The sequence below is a fragment of the Mchenga conophoros genome, linkage group LG16 (assembly GCF_057382185.1).
Source record: "Mchenga conophoros isolate Kocher_MC1m ecotype Shallow Benthic linkage group LG16, M_conophoros_male_GT1.1, whole genome shotgun sequence".
NCBI classification, from domain to species: Eukaryota; Metazoa; Chordata; class Actinopteri; order Cichliformes; family Cichlidae; genus Mchenga; species Mchenga conophoros.
The window spans coordinates 10,067,815-10,084,598 of record NC_140541.1 but is presented as its reverse complement, the minus strand read 5'-3'; the positions used below and the strand labels follow the sequence as shown (position 1 = coordinate 10,084,598).

Here is a 16,784-nt window from a genome sequence, read left to right as displayed (position 1 = left end):
TTTCAAAGTCTTGTGGAATCTCTTTATCACATCCTAACCTTGTGGGTGATACGCACTGAACACTCACTGCTTAATAGCCAGCTCTGACATGACTTGTGTAAATTAAAAATAGTAGAGCACTCTCTCATAAGTTTACCTAATTCCTAAATAGCCAGGCAGATGGTGATCACAGGCAAAACCTGAAGACGGTAATCTTTTAGCACCACCACCTGAGTGTCCACATCACACTCTATTCCAGATTCTGAGGAATCTTTTCTTTGTATTTCAGTAAAATTCAATCACCGAATATGTATGATGTGGCTGGGTCACATGGATTTTTTTCTGGACAGCAGACAAACAGGTAATCATAGTTGCATTGGAGAGCTTTAATAAGCTGCACTCTATAGCCAAACACAAACGATTGGTATCAGTGGCACTATTTTATTTCCCACACCAACAAATCTGAACCATAGGAAATCTGGTCAGAAAAGGCACTGCACCACATTGTGTCATAGGTATCTCTTAAAATAGTGATGGGAACTTGGTCCACCACAGTGCCAGTCAGTGAGATAATACCTTCAGAAAGTGAAAGACTTGAATACTTTAAAAAAAAAAAAAAAAAAAAGCACTCTCATGAGTCAGGACAGCAGCTTTTGCGAAAGACTCAACCTCAAACCATAACACACTCAAGTTGTTTTTGCTGGCCTTTCTTTAAAAGTCATCACATGCCACTGCTATACACTGTTACGGCCACTTGGTAATGTATCTCAGTCAGTGGTGATACATTTTCTCATTTTGAGAAAGAAATCAAGCTAAAAAGTATGTAAAGAAATCAGACCCTACTGCTTGATAAATGGTTATTCAGATGTACTGTCTCTTGCCTGCAGATATCATTTTTCAAGCATTTAGATGAGAATGTATAAACCTCTTAATATATTTTTCTTCACTACTTATTTAGTCTCCATTCACAACACACATGCAAAACAAACCTATAAACTGCAACCAAGTTAACTCCTTTCTGCATTTCCCTGTTCTACAAGTGTAGTACTGGTGTATTGTAAACACTGTCATAGCATCAAGGTTCTGATTTCAAACATGCTTGTGGCCTCTGTTGACTGTCAGTCAAAAATAATACAAGTTTATCTAAATTAACTGTTGATCCTAACTGTCTGAAGTGTTGGGTGTGAGTGTTAAATGCCAAATTTGTAACTTGTACAATTTGTAGTCAAATAAAAAATGCTTTTCCTCATTTTGCCTACTTAGGGTTATAAGTCTAAAATGAATCTGGAAAGCCTTTTTTTCACGAGAACGGAGAGCTGAAAACTCCAAACATTTTACTCATTTACTTTGAATTATATATAACAATTAACAATATATACGATTAACTAATGAAGAAAATTTTCTTGAACATCTAACATAGTACCTGCCAGCATGGATATAATTTTTAGTAAAGTTTCCACTCTAGCGTTTATGTAAGTATATAAAAAAAATTTATAAAAAAATAAGTAGTATGATCGTAAAACAGACTATGGCATATTTACAATAAATATGCACCCAGAAAAATGTTATCAGCTATTAACAGGCTTAAATTCTACAAATTAAATTTATAACAGTGGTGGACAAAACAAGCTTTTTAGATGTTTAGAAATTTCCTTCATTTTAAGCCCATATATGAATAGATTAAATAAAGGTTGATACAAAGCTAGTTGTAATGTCATTATTAAGCGTGCAGTTTTTGGAAAATCTGTTTCCATTCGAGCCATGATTACATCATAGATACCTAAACAGGAAAAAGTAATTAAAACTAACATGTGGGGTAAACAGGTCTCTGCAGCTTTTTTCTTAATTTCTTTACAGCTGCGATAAGTGACTATAAATATTTTTGTATATGTGAAAACTATAAAAAGTATAGGAAATACTACGAGATCTAAATAACTAACAATTCCAAATACAGTAACTAACCCTGATTTTACACACTGAAGAGTGTAAATTGTATTGTTACAAAATATTGATTTTAAATGAAAGGAACACAGTTTACTTTTAGCCATTCCTATTGCTTGGACGGCAATATTAGAAGCAGGTACAAGCCAAGCTATGACCAGGAAAATACTCACAGTGCTTTTTCTCATGATGGTTGGATATTGTAGAGGTTTACATATAGCCACATATCTGTCATAGGCCATGGCTGCCAAGAGAAAAAACTCAGAACAACCTAGAGAATAAATTATGAAAAACTGAAAGAGACATGCTGAATATGATATGATTTGTTTTTCAGATAAAAAGTCAATCAGGAGTTTTGGGTAAACAGTTGTGCTGTAAATAACAACATTCAGTAGCAATGCTGCAATAAAAGTGTACATAGGTTTGTGGAGATTTTTGTGGATCAAAATGAGGTATATAATAATAGAGTTACTGCAAGTTATTAGAATATATAATGTGAACATAATAAAAAAATAAACATATCTGTATTTGTTAATTTCCACATGTCCATCAAAAGTTATATAGGTAACATTTAATTCTTCATCCATTGATGTTTTTTTAAAACTACAAAATGTTTCATTAAACAAATTGCACAAGGTGGATAAATGGAAAATACTGAAAAATGCACCATCACGCAAACAGTGAGCAGTTACAGTGTGTGGAAGGTTTTTATCAGACAAATTAAGCCTCCAAGGAGCTGAACATTGGAGGTTCAGCTCACCCTTTTCACTCTCTTTTGCTTAGCACTGCAGGACTTCAACACAAATTCTTTTTAGCTGAGATCTTAAATCTTACACAGTGGAGTAGAATAAACTAGTTCAACTTGAGAAATGTGGAATTTAGGATGGAGGCAAAGAGTGGCAGTTAACATTAAAAGGTGTAAAAAAAAAAAAAAAAAGGTACAAGATATTGAAAATAAGCAGACCTCAGTGCAACAAAGTGTATTTCCAACACTGAAAGGCACAGAGGCCAACTTTAACATTGCAAGGTGTAAAAACAAGTACAAGACTTTTTACTTTTACTTGAGTACATTTGTGAAGAACTGTACTTTTACTCCGCTATATTTGCAAAATTTGACTCATTACTTTTAAAAAAAAATAATTAGTTTAACACATTAGATAGCATGCCGCCAGTGGAGTTTCCCGTAACTTTTTTACCAATCAGATGAGGCCATGCAGTCACATGACCAGTTTGAAACTGTGGCGGGCAGAGCGGCCCAAGCGTTTCAAAGTAGCGGACACACGGAAAGATGACTCATTGTCACGGTTTGCTTGAGGACTCACATGCAGGACTCAGAGGCACAGTCAGTATTTATTACAGTTCCACCAGGTGTATATACAAACAGTGCAGGGGATAGTGCTATATACAAAGCGGTGACAGGGAAAGGGCTCCGGGGAAATCCAGGTAGGGAAAAGACACTTGCTCCTCTTCTGGCTCTCTCTCCAAACACTCACACAAAAGGGAATCCACTCGGGGAATGCAGGGTCGGGTCCAGGGGATGCGAGTCACACACAACGATCCAGCGATGAGTAGAAGCCACACCCTGGCTTAAATGCTGGCTGCGCTGATGAGGCCCAGGTGTTTCCTCTTCAGAGGGGCGTGGGCCAAGGACGTGAACCCACCATGAGTTCCGCCCTGGCGAGAGAGAGAACACTACTAGTCAGCGGCCTGCTGATCCTCTGGCCATGACACCCATGAAATAACTCCAAATAACTTTTTGTGAAAGAAATAGACAGAAAATATTGTGAAAATTGGTTTATTTTATATCTCCTAGTTTTAACTGAAGAGATAAAAACATGTATGAAATATCACAAACTGCAGTATTGCATAAATGCTTACATCCTGCTGATGCAATGGAGACATCTTCTAGTGACAGTGTACATCCGTGTGTGTGTGAGGAGGTTCCTAAACTCACTGACACAGAAATGGATGTCCACAACTCCCTCTGTGCAGGTGGGGTCAGGACCCTCCTCATGTTGGGTGAAGAGGGGTGGTGCTGGGGCCGGTCAGATATAAAGTGCTGAGAGTGGATCTTTGGTCCTCTGTGCAGCTCTGTCCACTCTCAGCTGTTCCAGGATTGCTAAAGACACTGCCCTGCAAAGCAATAACACAAGAAAGTTGTCATTTTAACACAAAACAGATTTTCATTGTTGGTTGTTGCAACAATTTAAATGTTGTTAAACACAATTTAAATCCAACATACACACATGAAAACTAAATAAACTTAAACCTACAGTGCTGCTGACATCAAACCATGATTTATACCAACTACTGGAAGAATTTAGTCTTCCAAGACTAAATGTATGATAACTTACATAGTTGGAAAACAGCACCACTCTCCGGTTTGTCCTTTGGTCATCCATCTTTCTCATCAGGTCATGGTAAGGCTGTCGTCTGGGTGGGGTGTTGAGTGTCTGAAGTGCTGAGTGCTGGGAGATGAAAAGTGTAAAGCAGCTTTATTGAATTTAAAGACAAAAAATAAAAATATGAATTCACAGATCACTGATTTGTTAAATTTACTTTTCTTCTCATGTGTTTTTATCTTACCTCTGATCCCTTAGCCACAGGCTATACCTTATGTAAAAAGAGACTACTGTCAGTTCACTACATCATTTTTAAACCTTTTCTACTTATTTGTGTTGACATTAAGTATGGGCTGTCATGGCTAACCGATGGACACACCTGCAGCCGGAGTTCTGGCAAGCAAAAGGTGACAGTTTATTTACAAAACGGGAATCCACACACGCGCTCTCCTCTTCAGCACAATAACCGCCGCTACTCATGCTGCCACACTCAGGGATCACAGGGAAGGGTACATCACCAGCTCCGGGGAAATGTGTACACAGAGAGCACGATTAGATCCAACAGGCAAAATACACAGAGAGAGTTTGCTCAAGCTGTGATTCAATGTTCCAGCGAAGACTGCTTCGTGCCGAACACTCATACGGAGCTCCAGCAGATCAGCAACAGATGGAGGCAATCACCGCAGGTGCATGGGTCAAGAGGGAGAGCCCACAATGAGCTGCGCCCAGGCAAGCAGGAGAGATTGATTTTCAAAAACACATTTATTCACTTAATAGTGAATCATACAAAAATTCTGCTCAAACCAACACATTGCTAAATAAAAGTTCAGAGTTATTTAAAGTAAAGAGACTACCTTTATAGTCCCAAAGATTTTGAAAAACATCCAGGCCATCCATTTTGAAATAATATTTATACTCTAACATCACTCTTGCTCTTAACATACTCTTGAAGAGCTCTACACAATCAGTATTTCGTCCATTATAAATTTTATATTTTCTACTCAAGTAAATTACCAACTTTGCTTGACCCAAGAAAAAAATGATACATCGTCCCTTTTTCTTCTTCCTTTTGTCATATGAAAAGCCAAAAATAAAACACTCTTTTGAAAAAAAAAATTCTACAAAGTATTTCCAAATACCATTAAGTACTGAAAATGAATCCATTAACCCGAAACACTGTACAAAACAATGAAAAATAGTTTCTCTCATTGAACAAAAAGGACATTTATCTGAAACCCCATGATGGACACAAGAGGCAACTGGTGAAGGCAACTGTAGCTTGCCTTCACCAGTGTATGAATGTGAGAGTGAATGAACGGTGGTATTGTAAAGCGCTTTGAGGGGTCCTGAAAAGCGCTATATAAATGCAATCCATTATTATTATCATCATTATAAGAGCATTAACTGCAATGATACCATGTAAAATTCGCCACTGTAAATCACCTGTTTTTTTTTTTTTTTTTGCCTGTCCCATTTGGTTCTTTAGCCATCAGAATTGTTGTCTGAAGACCAACAAGGATACCCAATGGATTTACTTTGCCAAATGGATCATCGTGGCATTGCCGTATTGGTCCGTTTGATCGACCTTTGTTTTTATTGTTTATTATATTTTATTTTCAGATGTTACAGACGGGACAGACATGAGTGAGGGATAGGAAAGGGAGAAAGAAAGAGGAAGGAAAAGAAAAACAGAAGGGGAGAGGGACAGTGAGAAAGGGGGGGAGAAAAAAAAATCTCCTGGATCACCTGTTGAGAGAAGAAGAATAGAAAACAAGCAAAAAAAAACCCAAAGCAACATACTAAACACAACACCATCGCATTAATCTAGCTAAGTGTAAACAGCAGTAAATACTGAATATTCAATGTTGTTGTGCAGCACGCAGGACAGACAGCGCACAATGTGCTTTGAAGTAGCAGCCAAGAAAGGTGTAATTTAAGTCTACGAACAGTGAACACCCGTGTGCATACCTGTGTGGATCAGCGCGCTTGTATTCAAATGGTTTCCACATGTAATGGTCTGCAAGAGGATGTAGCGAGCCATAGCCCCGTCCCCCAGGGCATGAAGCAGGCATGGAGGAGATCCAGGCCCCAGACATCCAGAGGCTCCCACAGCACGAGAGCCCAAAGAGGACCACCGGAGGGGCATCCGTGCCACCCTCATGGGAAGGGCTGAGGATCCCCAGACGAGGCGTCACCCAGTAGCCACTGAGCAGAAGCTAGAGGGGGCTGCACCGGCGTGCCCGCCGGCTCTGCCGGCAGCCAGCTGTGCCAGAGTGAACCGAGCCACAGGCCCAGAGGCCGGAGGCCCGAGGGCCCCCTGCACCCCGGAGGAGGCCTGACCGAGCAACAGGCGCCAGGCCCCGCCAGGTAGCCACCGGGAGTGAGCTGGTACATACCTGAGTGCCCAGCCCCGGACACCAAGAACCACCAATGTACCGACCCCTAAGGGCATCAGTCACCGGCAGGGAGTGTGGTGAGGGGAGATAGGCCTTGGAGGGCCTGGGAGTTCCCAGAGAGGTGGAGTCTAAGACCCGACCTGACATATAGACACAGACAAACAGGCACACACAGACACAAACATGCATTCCCACCCTCATGCACACATATAGAAACACTCAGCACTCACCCAATGTAAGGATTGACATAAATGGACATGTACACACAATCACACTCCCCAAACATACTCTATACCCCGGGTCCAGGTACCCTCGCCCCCAGAGGAGGAAACAGAACCCAGACCCAAGAGATGTTACCCTTCCCCCCGGGGTGTAGGCAAGCAGACCGTCCCAGGCTCCGCAGCAGCAGGGAGGCCAATCGGACAGCTAACATCTCCTCCCTGCCCCCCCGCCCCCATGGCTAGCAGAGAACGGGAGTGTGTGAAGACCCCATACCTCCCTCCTCCCGCTCATGTGTAGTGTTGCTGCGTGTTGTTCTAAATCACCTGTGTTCTTAGTTAATGGTGGCTTGTACAGCATCCCCCATACAGGTGTCACATCAAAACCAACCTTAAAATGTTCTCTCCAAGGCGTATGATTTTTACCTTTTAACTTTATTCCAGGAGCTTTACCATTTTCCATACTCAAAGCTTCCTGCAGTTCTTGCAGAGTTGAGGCAGGCTCCAACACGATACTGTCTTGCTCTGAGACCTCTGGCAAGTTACTGAGAAACTCTTCACTAGCCACGGAATCTTCTCTAAACTCGCTGACATACAGCTTTGAAAAATAATCAACAGCCTTTTTGTCATGTTTCGGCTGTGTACAGGCAGGAGAAGGACCCAAACGCAAAACTCACGACAACAAAATTAAACTCAAAAAGCTGCTTTATTGCAAAATGGCATGGGAAAACTAAACTGGGACATGGCTAACTAACACACAGGGAAACAGCCATGAGGGAGACTACAACACTGAAAAAGTGAAACACAGGGCTCAAATACACAGAGGGATAACGAGGGAACAAGACACAGAAGGAGAGCACAGCTGGGAGTAATCAGGCTGGACGAGACAAGGGAAGCAAAACTAGAAACATTGACATGAGACACGGACCTTCAAAGTAAAACAGGAAACACACTGACTGAACTCTAGACATGTAAACTTAACAGCAACTGGGGAGACAGAACATAGGAACCTTAAACATGGTACAAAAACGTCACAGTAGACACAACATGGAACACAGGGAAGCCATATTACAAAGCCAAAGAACTAAACCTATGATAACCCTAACTGAGACCTAGGGAAACAAGAAAAAGAACAACAAAGGACTCAAAACATAAACCATAATATAAAAACACAAGATCTCTTCAAAATAAAATAGGAAACATAATGAGATGCAGACATGACAACCTGAACTTGACAACGTAAGACACAGACATGAAACACATGAAGAGCAGGGGAGACTTAACATGGGTTGGAAACACAAGGGGGAACTAATAAGCAAATGAACATAGGAGACCTAATGAGCTTAAACATACTATAAACATCAAAATGAACTAAAGCTCAAAACACTGGGTCATAAGACCCAGGATCGTGACACTTTTTCTGTAATTCAGTGGGTTCAGTCAGCTCTTTCCCATCCTCAGATTGAATACAGTGAATACGGCGATTCTGTCCATTGTTTTTTTCCAAACTAAAGAAGAATTCAGAGGGAGCATCCATTTCAGCAAAATTTTGAAAACATGAATGGACCAGGGCGGCCTGTGCTCTAAACCCTAGCACATCACCCAAAACAGCGTTTTTACTTTTGAGTGCCTGAAAATGGTCTCGATCTCCTGTGGACTCACTCAAATTTTGAAGATCCACTACATCAGTCTCTAATGTTTTATATAGATTTTAGCATCTCACTTATGTGTATTGAACACAGAACTGCTGAATTTCTATTTTAACAATATCCCACCATTGCTGCAAGGAAGCAAGCTGACACTTCATAGTTCTCCATTGATAAATGAGGACCTTTCCACAAATGTTTTTCCATGTGATGATGTCCTCTTGCTTTTTAATCTAATGACTGCACTGACTTCTTTTTCATTAAATGCTTTTCTTTGTAATCTGATGTATGTCATGCATGTATTATTTTAAGACAGGTGGGGATTATGTGTCCTCACTCTGTCTTCACCATTAATGACCTATTTACTTGGGTGTGACTTAACCAATGAACCAGTACAAACCTGTTATATGTCAGCTGGTTTATCCATGAAGATGTGATTGGTTAATTGGAAATTTTTTCTGTTTACTGTTTTTAATTTAAGCACACTTCTACTATGTAGCACAGATTAACTAATTTGTCTGGACCTGTGGCTGCAGAATGTGTGAGGTGGTGAGAAGACCCAAACACAGGAGAAAAGGAACTACTTAGCAAAAAGCGAGCTGTTTATTTAGGCTGAACATTAAGGTACAAAAAAATCCCCCAACCAACCAACCAAACAAACAAACAAACAAATAACCTAAACTGGGAAAATACTAGGGACATGGACCCCGAGAGACACAAAAACTGATGAGAAGAGAATCGGACAAGGGTCAAGAGGCTACTGAGAAAATTTATACACAAGGGGAAGAATAGACGAGTGGAGACAGCTGGGAAACACAGCAGAAACAAATAAGATATAATGAGAGACAAGGAGTATCGAAAACATATGAACGTCACACTAGGACAGGGATTAGGGAACACTGCAACATGACAGACTAGAGAGACAAGGACGAAACACAAAAAGAGAGGAACATGGGAACAGGTAAGAGAGACAAAACACAGAGATATGAGTAAGACCTAGAGCGAGAGGAATAGAGAGAGACCGCGAGAGAGGGAGAGTGATAGACAGAGAGAGAGAGAGAGAAAGAGAGAGAGAATGAGGGTCACACAGAGAGGCAAAGTGAGCAAGACAGAGCGAGAGAGCGAGAGAGTGACACAAGGAGGTACACTAAAATGGAGACAAGACACTGAGGACAAGACAGAATGAGAAAAGCTAAAGTAAACTAAATACCCTAAAATAAACCTGAATCAACGGGGATAAACTGCATAATCAGAAGAATATAAGAACAAGAAAGATTAAAGATTAAATTACCAATAATCATCCCACAGATGTAATATTATCTACAGCTACTCTTAGTACCATTGATGTTAGGTTAGACTCTTTTTCTCCAATTGATCTTTCTGAGTTAAGTCATAATTACTTCCTCCAAACTATCAACGTGTCTTTTAGACCCCATTCCTACAAAACTGCTCAAAGAAGTCCTGCCATTAATTAATTATTTGATCTTAAATATGATCAACCTATCTCTAATAATCGGCTATGTACCACAGGCCTTCAAGGTGGCTGTAGTTAAACCTTTACTCAAAAAGCTATCTCTAGACCCAGCAGTCTTAGCTAATTATAGGCCAATCTCCAACCTTCCTTTCATATCAAAAATCCTTGAAAGAGTAGTTGTCAAACAGCTAACAGATCATCTGCAGAGGAATGGTTTATTTGAAGAGTTTCAGTCAGGTTTCAGAGCTCATCACAGCACAGAAACAGCTTTAGTGAAGGTTACAAATGATCTTCTTGTGGCCTCTGACAGTGGACTCATCTCTGTGCTTGTCCTGCTAGACCTTAGTGCAGCATTCGATACTGTTGACCATAATATCCTATTAGAGCGATTAGAACATGCTGTAGGTATTACAGGTACTACACTGCAGTGGTTTGTATCATATCTATCTAATAGACTCCAATTTGTACATGTAAATGGAGAGTCCTCTTCACACACTGAGGTTAATCATGGAGTTCCACAGGGTTCAGTGCTAGGACCAATTCTGTTTACACTATACATGCTTCCCCTAGGCAGCATCATTAGAAGACATGGCATAAATTTTCACTGCTATGCAGATGACACCCAGCTCTATCTGTCCATGTAGCCAGATAACACACACCAATTAGTTAAACTGCAGGAATGTCTTAAAGACATAAAGACCTGGATGGCCGCTAACTTTCTGCTTCTTAATTCAGATAAAACTGAGGTTATTGTACTCGGCCCTGAAAATCTTAGAAATATGGTATCTAACCAGATTCTTACTCTGGATGGCATTACCTTGGCCTCCAGTAACGCTGTGAGGAACCTTGGAGTCATTTTTGACCAGGACATGTCCTTCAACGCACATATTAAACAAATATGTAAGACTGCTTTCTTCCATTTGCGCAACATCTCTAAAGTTAGAAATATCCTGTCTCAGAGTGACGCTGAAAAACTAGTTCATGCATTTATTACTTCCAGGCTGGACTACTGCAATTGATTATTATCAGGATGTCCAAAAAACTCCCTGAAAAGCCTTCAGCTAATCCAAAATGCTGCAGAAAGAGTCCTGACAGGGACTAGAAAGAGAGAGCATATTCCTCCTGTTTTGGCTTCCCTTCATTGACTTCCTGTTAAATCCAGAATTGAATTCAAAATCCTGCTCCTCACATACAAGGTCTTAAATAATCAGGCCCCATCTTATCTTAATGACCTTGTAGTACCATATCACCCTATTAGAGAACTTCGCTCTCGCTCTGCAGACCTACTTGTTGTTCCTAGAGTATTTAAAAGTAGAATGGGAGGGAGAGCCTTCAGTTTTCAGGCCCCTCTTCTGTGGAACCAGCTTCCAGTTTGAATTCGGGAGACAGACACTATCTCTACTTTTAAGATTAGGCTTAAAACTTTCCTTTTTGCTAAAGCATATAGTTAGGGCTGGACCAGGTGACCCTGAATCCTCCCTTAGTTATGCTGCAATAGATGTAGGCTGCCGGGGATTCCCATGATGCATTGAGTTTTTCCTTTCCAGTCACCTTTCTCACTCACTATGAGTTAATAGACCTCTCTGCATTGAATCATATCTGTTATTAACCTCTGTCTCTCTTCCATAGCATGTCTTTATGCTGTTTTCCTTCTCCCACCCCAGCCGGTCGCAGCAGATGGCCGACCCTCCCTGAGCCTGGTTCTGCCGGAGGTTTCTTCCTGTTAAAAGGGAGTTTTTCCTTCCCACTGTGGCCAAAACGCTTGCTCATAGGGGGTCATATGACTGTTGGGTTTTTCTCTGTATTTATGAAGCGCCTTGAGGCGACTTTTCTTGTGATTTGGCGCTATATAAATAAAATTGAATTGAATTGAAGCAGCTAAACTAAGAAACTGTTGAGGGAGAGAGAAGACAATATGCTCCAATTTTAAGTTTTCAAAATTTATCATCGAAATATTTAGAATTTTTAATTGTTTTACATGGCGCCATGGATCTCCTTTCTCTCGCTCAGAAACAAAGGTACTGTGCCAGGGCGGTATACACTTTTATGAATCAAAGAAACTGAATGTTAACATGATTGGTCAAATGAGTTGAGAGTGGCCTTAGGTCTCATACCAGCACATGTTTCTTCTTCTGCAGCTCTCTGGGCATCTCGTTATATGGAGATGCCCTTTTGCAGGCAACACCCTCGTTACCATGACAACCACCTCTTACGCTCTGGTCAGGCCTGTAGAGTTAAAGAAGGGGTGTAGAGTGCATGCCATAACAACAGATTTATGATCAATGCCACATTCCTGTGAGGGTTTGTGAGGAAGTGCTGTATCTGATAGCATCAGAGTAACACTCTACTTCCAAAACCTACCTACAATACACTCTATACAGTATGGAAAAAAACAGAAATTTGTAATGCCAATCATGAGGTATTAGCCCTAAAGCAAACAAACATTTGATATGTTTCTCATGTTCTATTGTGAGTAAAATATGGGTTTATGAGAATGGCAAATTATTAAATTCTGTTTTGTTTTGTTTTTTTGTTTTTTACATTTTACACAGTGTCCCCAGTTTTTGTAACTGGGATTGTACTTTTCAAGATTGTTTTTCTACATACATCTGTTTGGTTTATAACCCACAGAGAACAATAATATGTGACAAGAGATGAAGATGCAGGGCCTTAAGCAACAGTTATAAAGTGTTACTACCTATTCCATCTATGTTGCACTTGTAGCATATTGCAAATAAGAATCAGTAATAAAGTAAAAATGAAAAAATATAAAAAAGTTGAAAAACATTTATCTGAAAATGGATCAGAACTGATACATTTATTAAAGATAATTCCATGTTGATTGATGAAAATATATAATTAACACCTCCATTTTTGAGAGCATTCTTTATTTACAGCATTTTTTTCTCACCTGCCTGAAACTTTTGCACAGTACTGTATGTATGTATGTATGTGTATATATATATATATATATATATATATATATATATATATATATATAAAACCAGCTGGATAGCGTAGTGGTTAGACTACACGCCTTTGGAACAGAGGATCGCAAGTTGGATTCCTGCCTGGGGCGTCTGTATCCAGTAAGGGTCCTAAGGCTAGACCCCCTATGCTAAGCAAGCCTACCGCAGACATGAGCGAGACAGATAAATATGAAGGCATGCCGGCTCGGACGTCGCCCGGATCAACAAGGTCCGCGTCAGGTGTTGAGGAACCAGGGCACCCTGACGAAAAGTGGGCTACTGGAACTGGAACAAGAAGGTATCGGTGGGCAAGAGACGAAAACAGGGCGTTGTTGGAATGCTACTACGCAAGTAACCCCGGCGGAAGGGGCTACATGAATAGGATAAGGGACCTATGGATTCTTCGATACCCAACATCCACAATGACGGCGAAACAACTAGTAGCTCAGTGTTCCAACATTCGAAAGAAGGGACTGCTCTCACAGCTAGAGATTGACGAGGTACAACACAAATGCTACGGCAAGGAGGAGTCAGGACGCCAGGTCAGGGGGGCGATATCATCACCCCCACCCGAGATTGGGTACATAGCCCCAAGTGCGATAGGAGAAGGATCGTTGAGTGCGAGAGGAACTGACCTGAAAAATAGGATCATGGCCAAGCTTGAAACCTGGATCCCCCGTAGCCGGTTACCAAGATTACGTGAAGTACCCTCAGAAGGTCTGCTAGATGATGTTAATGCAGCACTACGGGCAATACCTACAACCACGATTACCGACACTAACAAGCTGATCTACAATACGGCAGCAGTGATCAGTGAGATGCTTGGCTACAAGTTGAACAGCGACAAGGGGCAGTACCCTCCATGGAGAAGGAGGCTAGAGGGCAAGATCAAAGTAGCACGGAGGGAGGTTAGCCAACTAACGGAGTTGCAGAAAGGTGCGACAAATAAGGTGCCTAAGAAATACAGCAAGCTGTCCATACCTGAGGCCTTGGAAACTGCCAAGCAAAGACTCACAGCCTTGGCCAGCCGCTTGAGGAGGTACACCAGAGAGATAGAAGGCAGGAGAATAAACCAGCTGTTCTCCACAGAACCAGCAAAGGTGTACTCTCAGTGGCAAGGGAACAATAAGAGAACAGCACCACCAAGGCTGGAGACGGAGCAATACTGGAAGAGCATATGGGAGAAGGATGCAACCCATAACGGCAATGCTCAGTGGCTAGAGGATCTGAGGGCAGACCACAGCGACCTCCCTGAACAGGGTCCAGTAACCATCACAGTGGCAGATATCCAAGAAAGGGTCTCCAGTATGAAGAGTTGGACAGCACCAGGGCCCGACATGGTTCACGCCTACTGGCTGAAGAAGCTGACTGCACTCCACGAGCGTCTGGCAGCACAAATGAACCAGCTGCTAGTTAACGAGAGACACCCGGAATGGCTAACTGAAGGCTGGACGGTCCTGATCCCCAAGGACCCCAAGAAGGGACCGGTCCCCTCCAACTACCGACCAATAACCTGCCTCAGTACTACATGGAAGCTCCTGTCAGGCATCATATCGGCTAAGATGAACAGGCACATGGGTCAATACATGAGCGGGACACAGAAAGGAATTGGCAAGAATACCAGAGGCGCAAAACACCAGCTACTGGTAGACAGAACAATCAGCCGAGACTGCAAGACCAGACTGACCACCCTGTGCACTGCCTGGATTGATTACAAGAAGGCCTATGACTCAATGCCCCACAGCTGGATACTGGAATGCCTAGAATTGTACAAGATCAACGGGACCCTAAGAGCCTTCATCAGGAACTCAATGGGGATGTGGCGTACAACACTAGAGGCCAACTCCAAGCCCATAGCACAAGTCACCATCAAGTGCGGGATCTACCAAGGAGATGCTCTGTCCCCACTGCTGTTCTGCATAAGCCTGAACCCCCTCAGTGAGATCATTAACAAGACTGGCTACGGATACCGACTACGGAACGGAGCAGTTGTCAGCCACCTCCTGTACATGGATGACATCAAGCTGTATGCCAAGAGTGAACGAGACATCGATTCACTGATCCACACTACCAGGCTATACAGCAATGACATTGGAATGTCGTTCGGACTGGAGAAGTGTAGCCGGATGGTAACAAAGAGAGGGAAGGTAGTCAGAACTGAGGGGATTGAACTACCAGAAGGCAACATTGCAGACATAGAGGACAGTTACAAGTACTTGGGGATCCCGCAGGCGAATGGGAACCATGAAGAGGCCGCTAGAAAAGCTGCAACCACCAAGTACCTGCAGAGGGTCAGGCAAGTCCTGAGGAGTCAGCTGAATGGTAAGACCAAGATCCGGGCCATCAACACGTACGCCCTACCCGTGATCAGGTACCCTGCTGGGGTAATAGGCTGGCCAAAGGAGGAGATAGAAGCCACTGACATAAAGACAAGAAAGCTCCTTACCATGCATGGAGGGTTTCACCCCAAGTCCAGCACCCTGAGGCTGTACGCTAAGCGGAAGGAAGGGGGCCGGGGACTGGTGAGTGTCAGCACCACAGTCCAGGATGAGACAACGAACATCTCAGAATACATTGGGAAGATGGCCCCAACTGACCGAGTGCTCAGTGAATACCTCAGGCAGCAGAAACCCAAGAAAGAGGAGGGAGACGAGGAACCATCATGGAAGGACAGGCCCCTGCACGGTATGTACCACCGGCAGATAGAGGAGGTGGCTGATATCCAGAAATCCTACCAGTGGCTGGACAAAGCTGGACTGAAAGACAGCACAGAGGCACTAATCATGGCAGCACAAGAACAAGCTCTGAGCACAAGATCCATAGAGGCTGGGGTCTATCACACCAGGCAAGACCCCAGGTGCAGGCTGTGTAAAGATGCCCCAGAGACAATCCAGCACATAACAGCAGGGTGCAAGATGCTAGCAGGCAAGGCATACATGGAACGCCATAACCAAGTGGCCGGCATAGTGTACAGCAACATCTGTGCCGAGTATAACCTGGAAGTCCCGAGGTCAAAATGGGAGATGCCCCCAAGGGTGGTGGAGAATGACCGAGCTAAGATCCTGTGGGACTTCCAGATACAGACGGACAAAATGGTGGTGGCTAACCAACCGGACATAGTGGTGGTAGACAAACAGAAGAAGACGGCCGTAGTGATCGATGTAGCGGTTCCGAATGACAGCAATATCAGGAAGAAGGAACACGAGAAACACGAGAAGCTGGAGAAATACCAAGGGCTCAGAGAAGAGCTCGAGAGGATGTGGAGGGTGAAGGTAACGGTGGTCCCCGTGGTAATCGGAGCACTAGGTGCGGTGACTCCCAAGCTAGGCGAGTGGCTCCAGCAGATCCCGGGAACAACATCAGAGATCTCTGTCCAGAAGAGCGCAGTCCTGGGAACAGCTAAGATACTGCGCAGGACCCTCAAGCTCCCAGGCCTCTGGTAGAGGACCCGAGCTTGAAGGATAAACCGCCCGCAGGGGCGTGCTGGGTGTTTTATATATATATATATATATATATATATATATACATACAGTGGGGCAAAAAAGTATTTAGTCAGCCACCGATTGTGCAAGTTCCCCCACTTAAAATGATGACAGAGGTCAGTAATTTGCACCAGAGGTACACTTCAACTGTGAGAGACAGAATGTGAAAAAAAAATCCATGAATTCACATGGTAGGATTTGTAAAGAATTTATTCGTAAATCAGGGTGGAAAATAAGTATTTGGTCACCTCAAACAAGGAAAATCTCTGGCTCTCACAGACCTGTAACGTCTTCTGTAAGAAGCTTTTCTGTCCCCCACTCGTTACCTGTATGAATG

The 16,784-nt window shown here is 42.6% G+C and overlaps 1 protein-coding gene across 1 annotated transcript; it reads right to left on the bottom strand.

Moving 5' to 3' along the window:
* Positions 1 to 1,583: 1,583 nt before the first annotated feature.
* Positions 1,584 to 2,507, bottom strand: LOC146556299 (olfactory receptor 6N2-like). Its single transcript, XM_085248874.1, has one exon. It carries the CDS (start codon positions 2,505 to 2,507, stop codon positions 1,584 to 1,586), a length of 924 nt encoding a protein of 307 aa, XP_085105000.1.
* Positions 2,508 to 16,784: the final 14,277 nt, after the last annotated feature.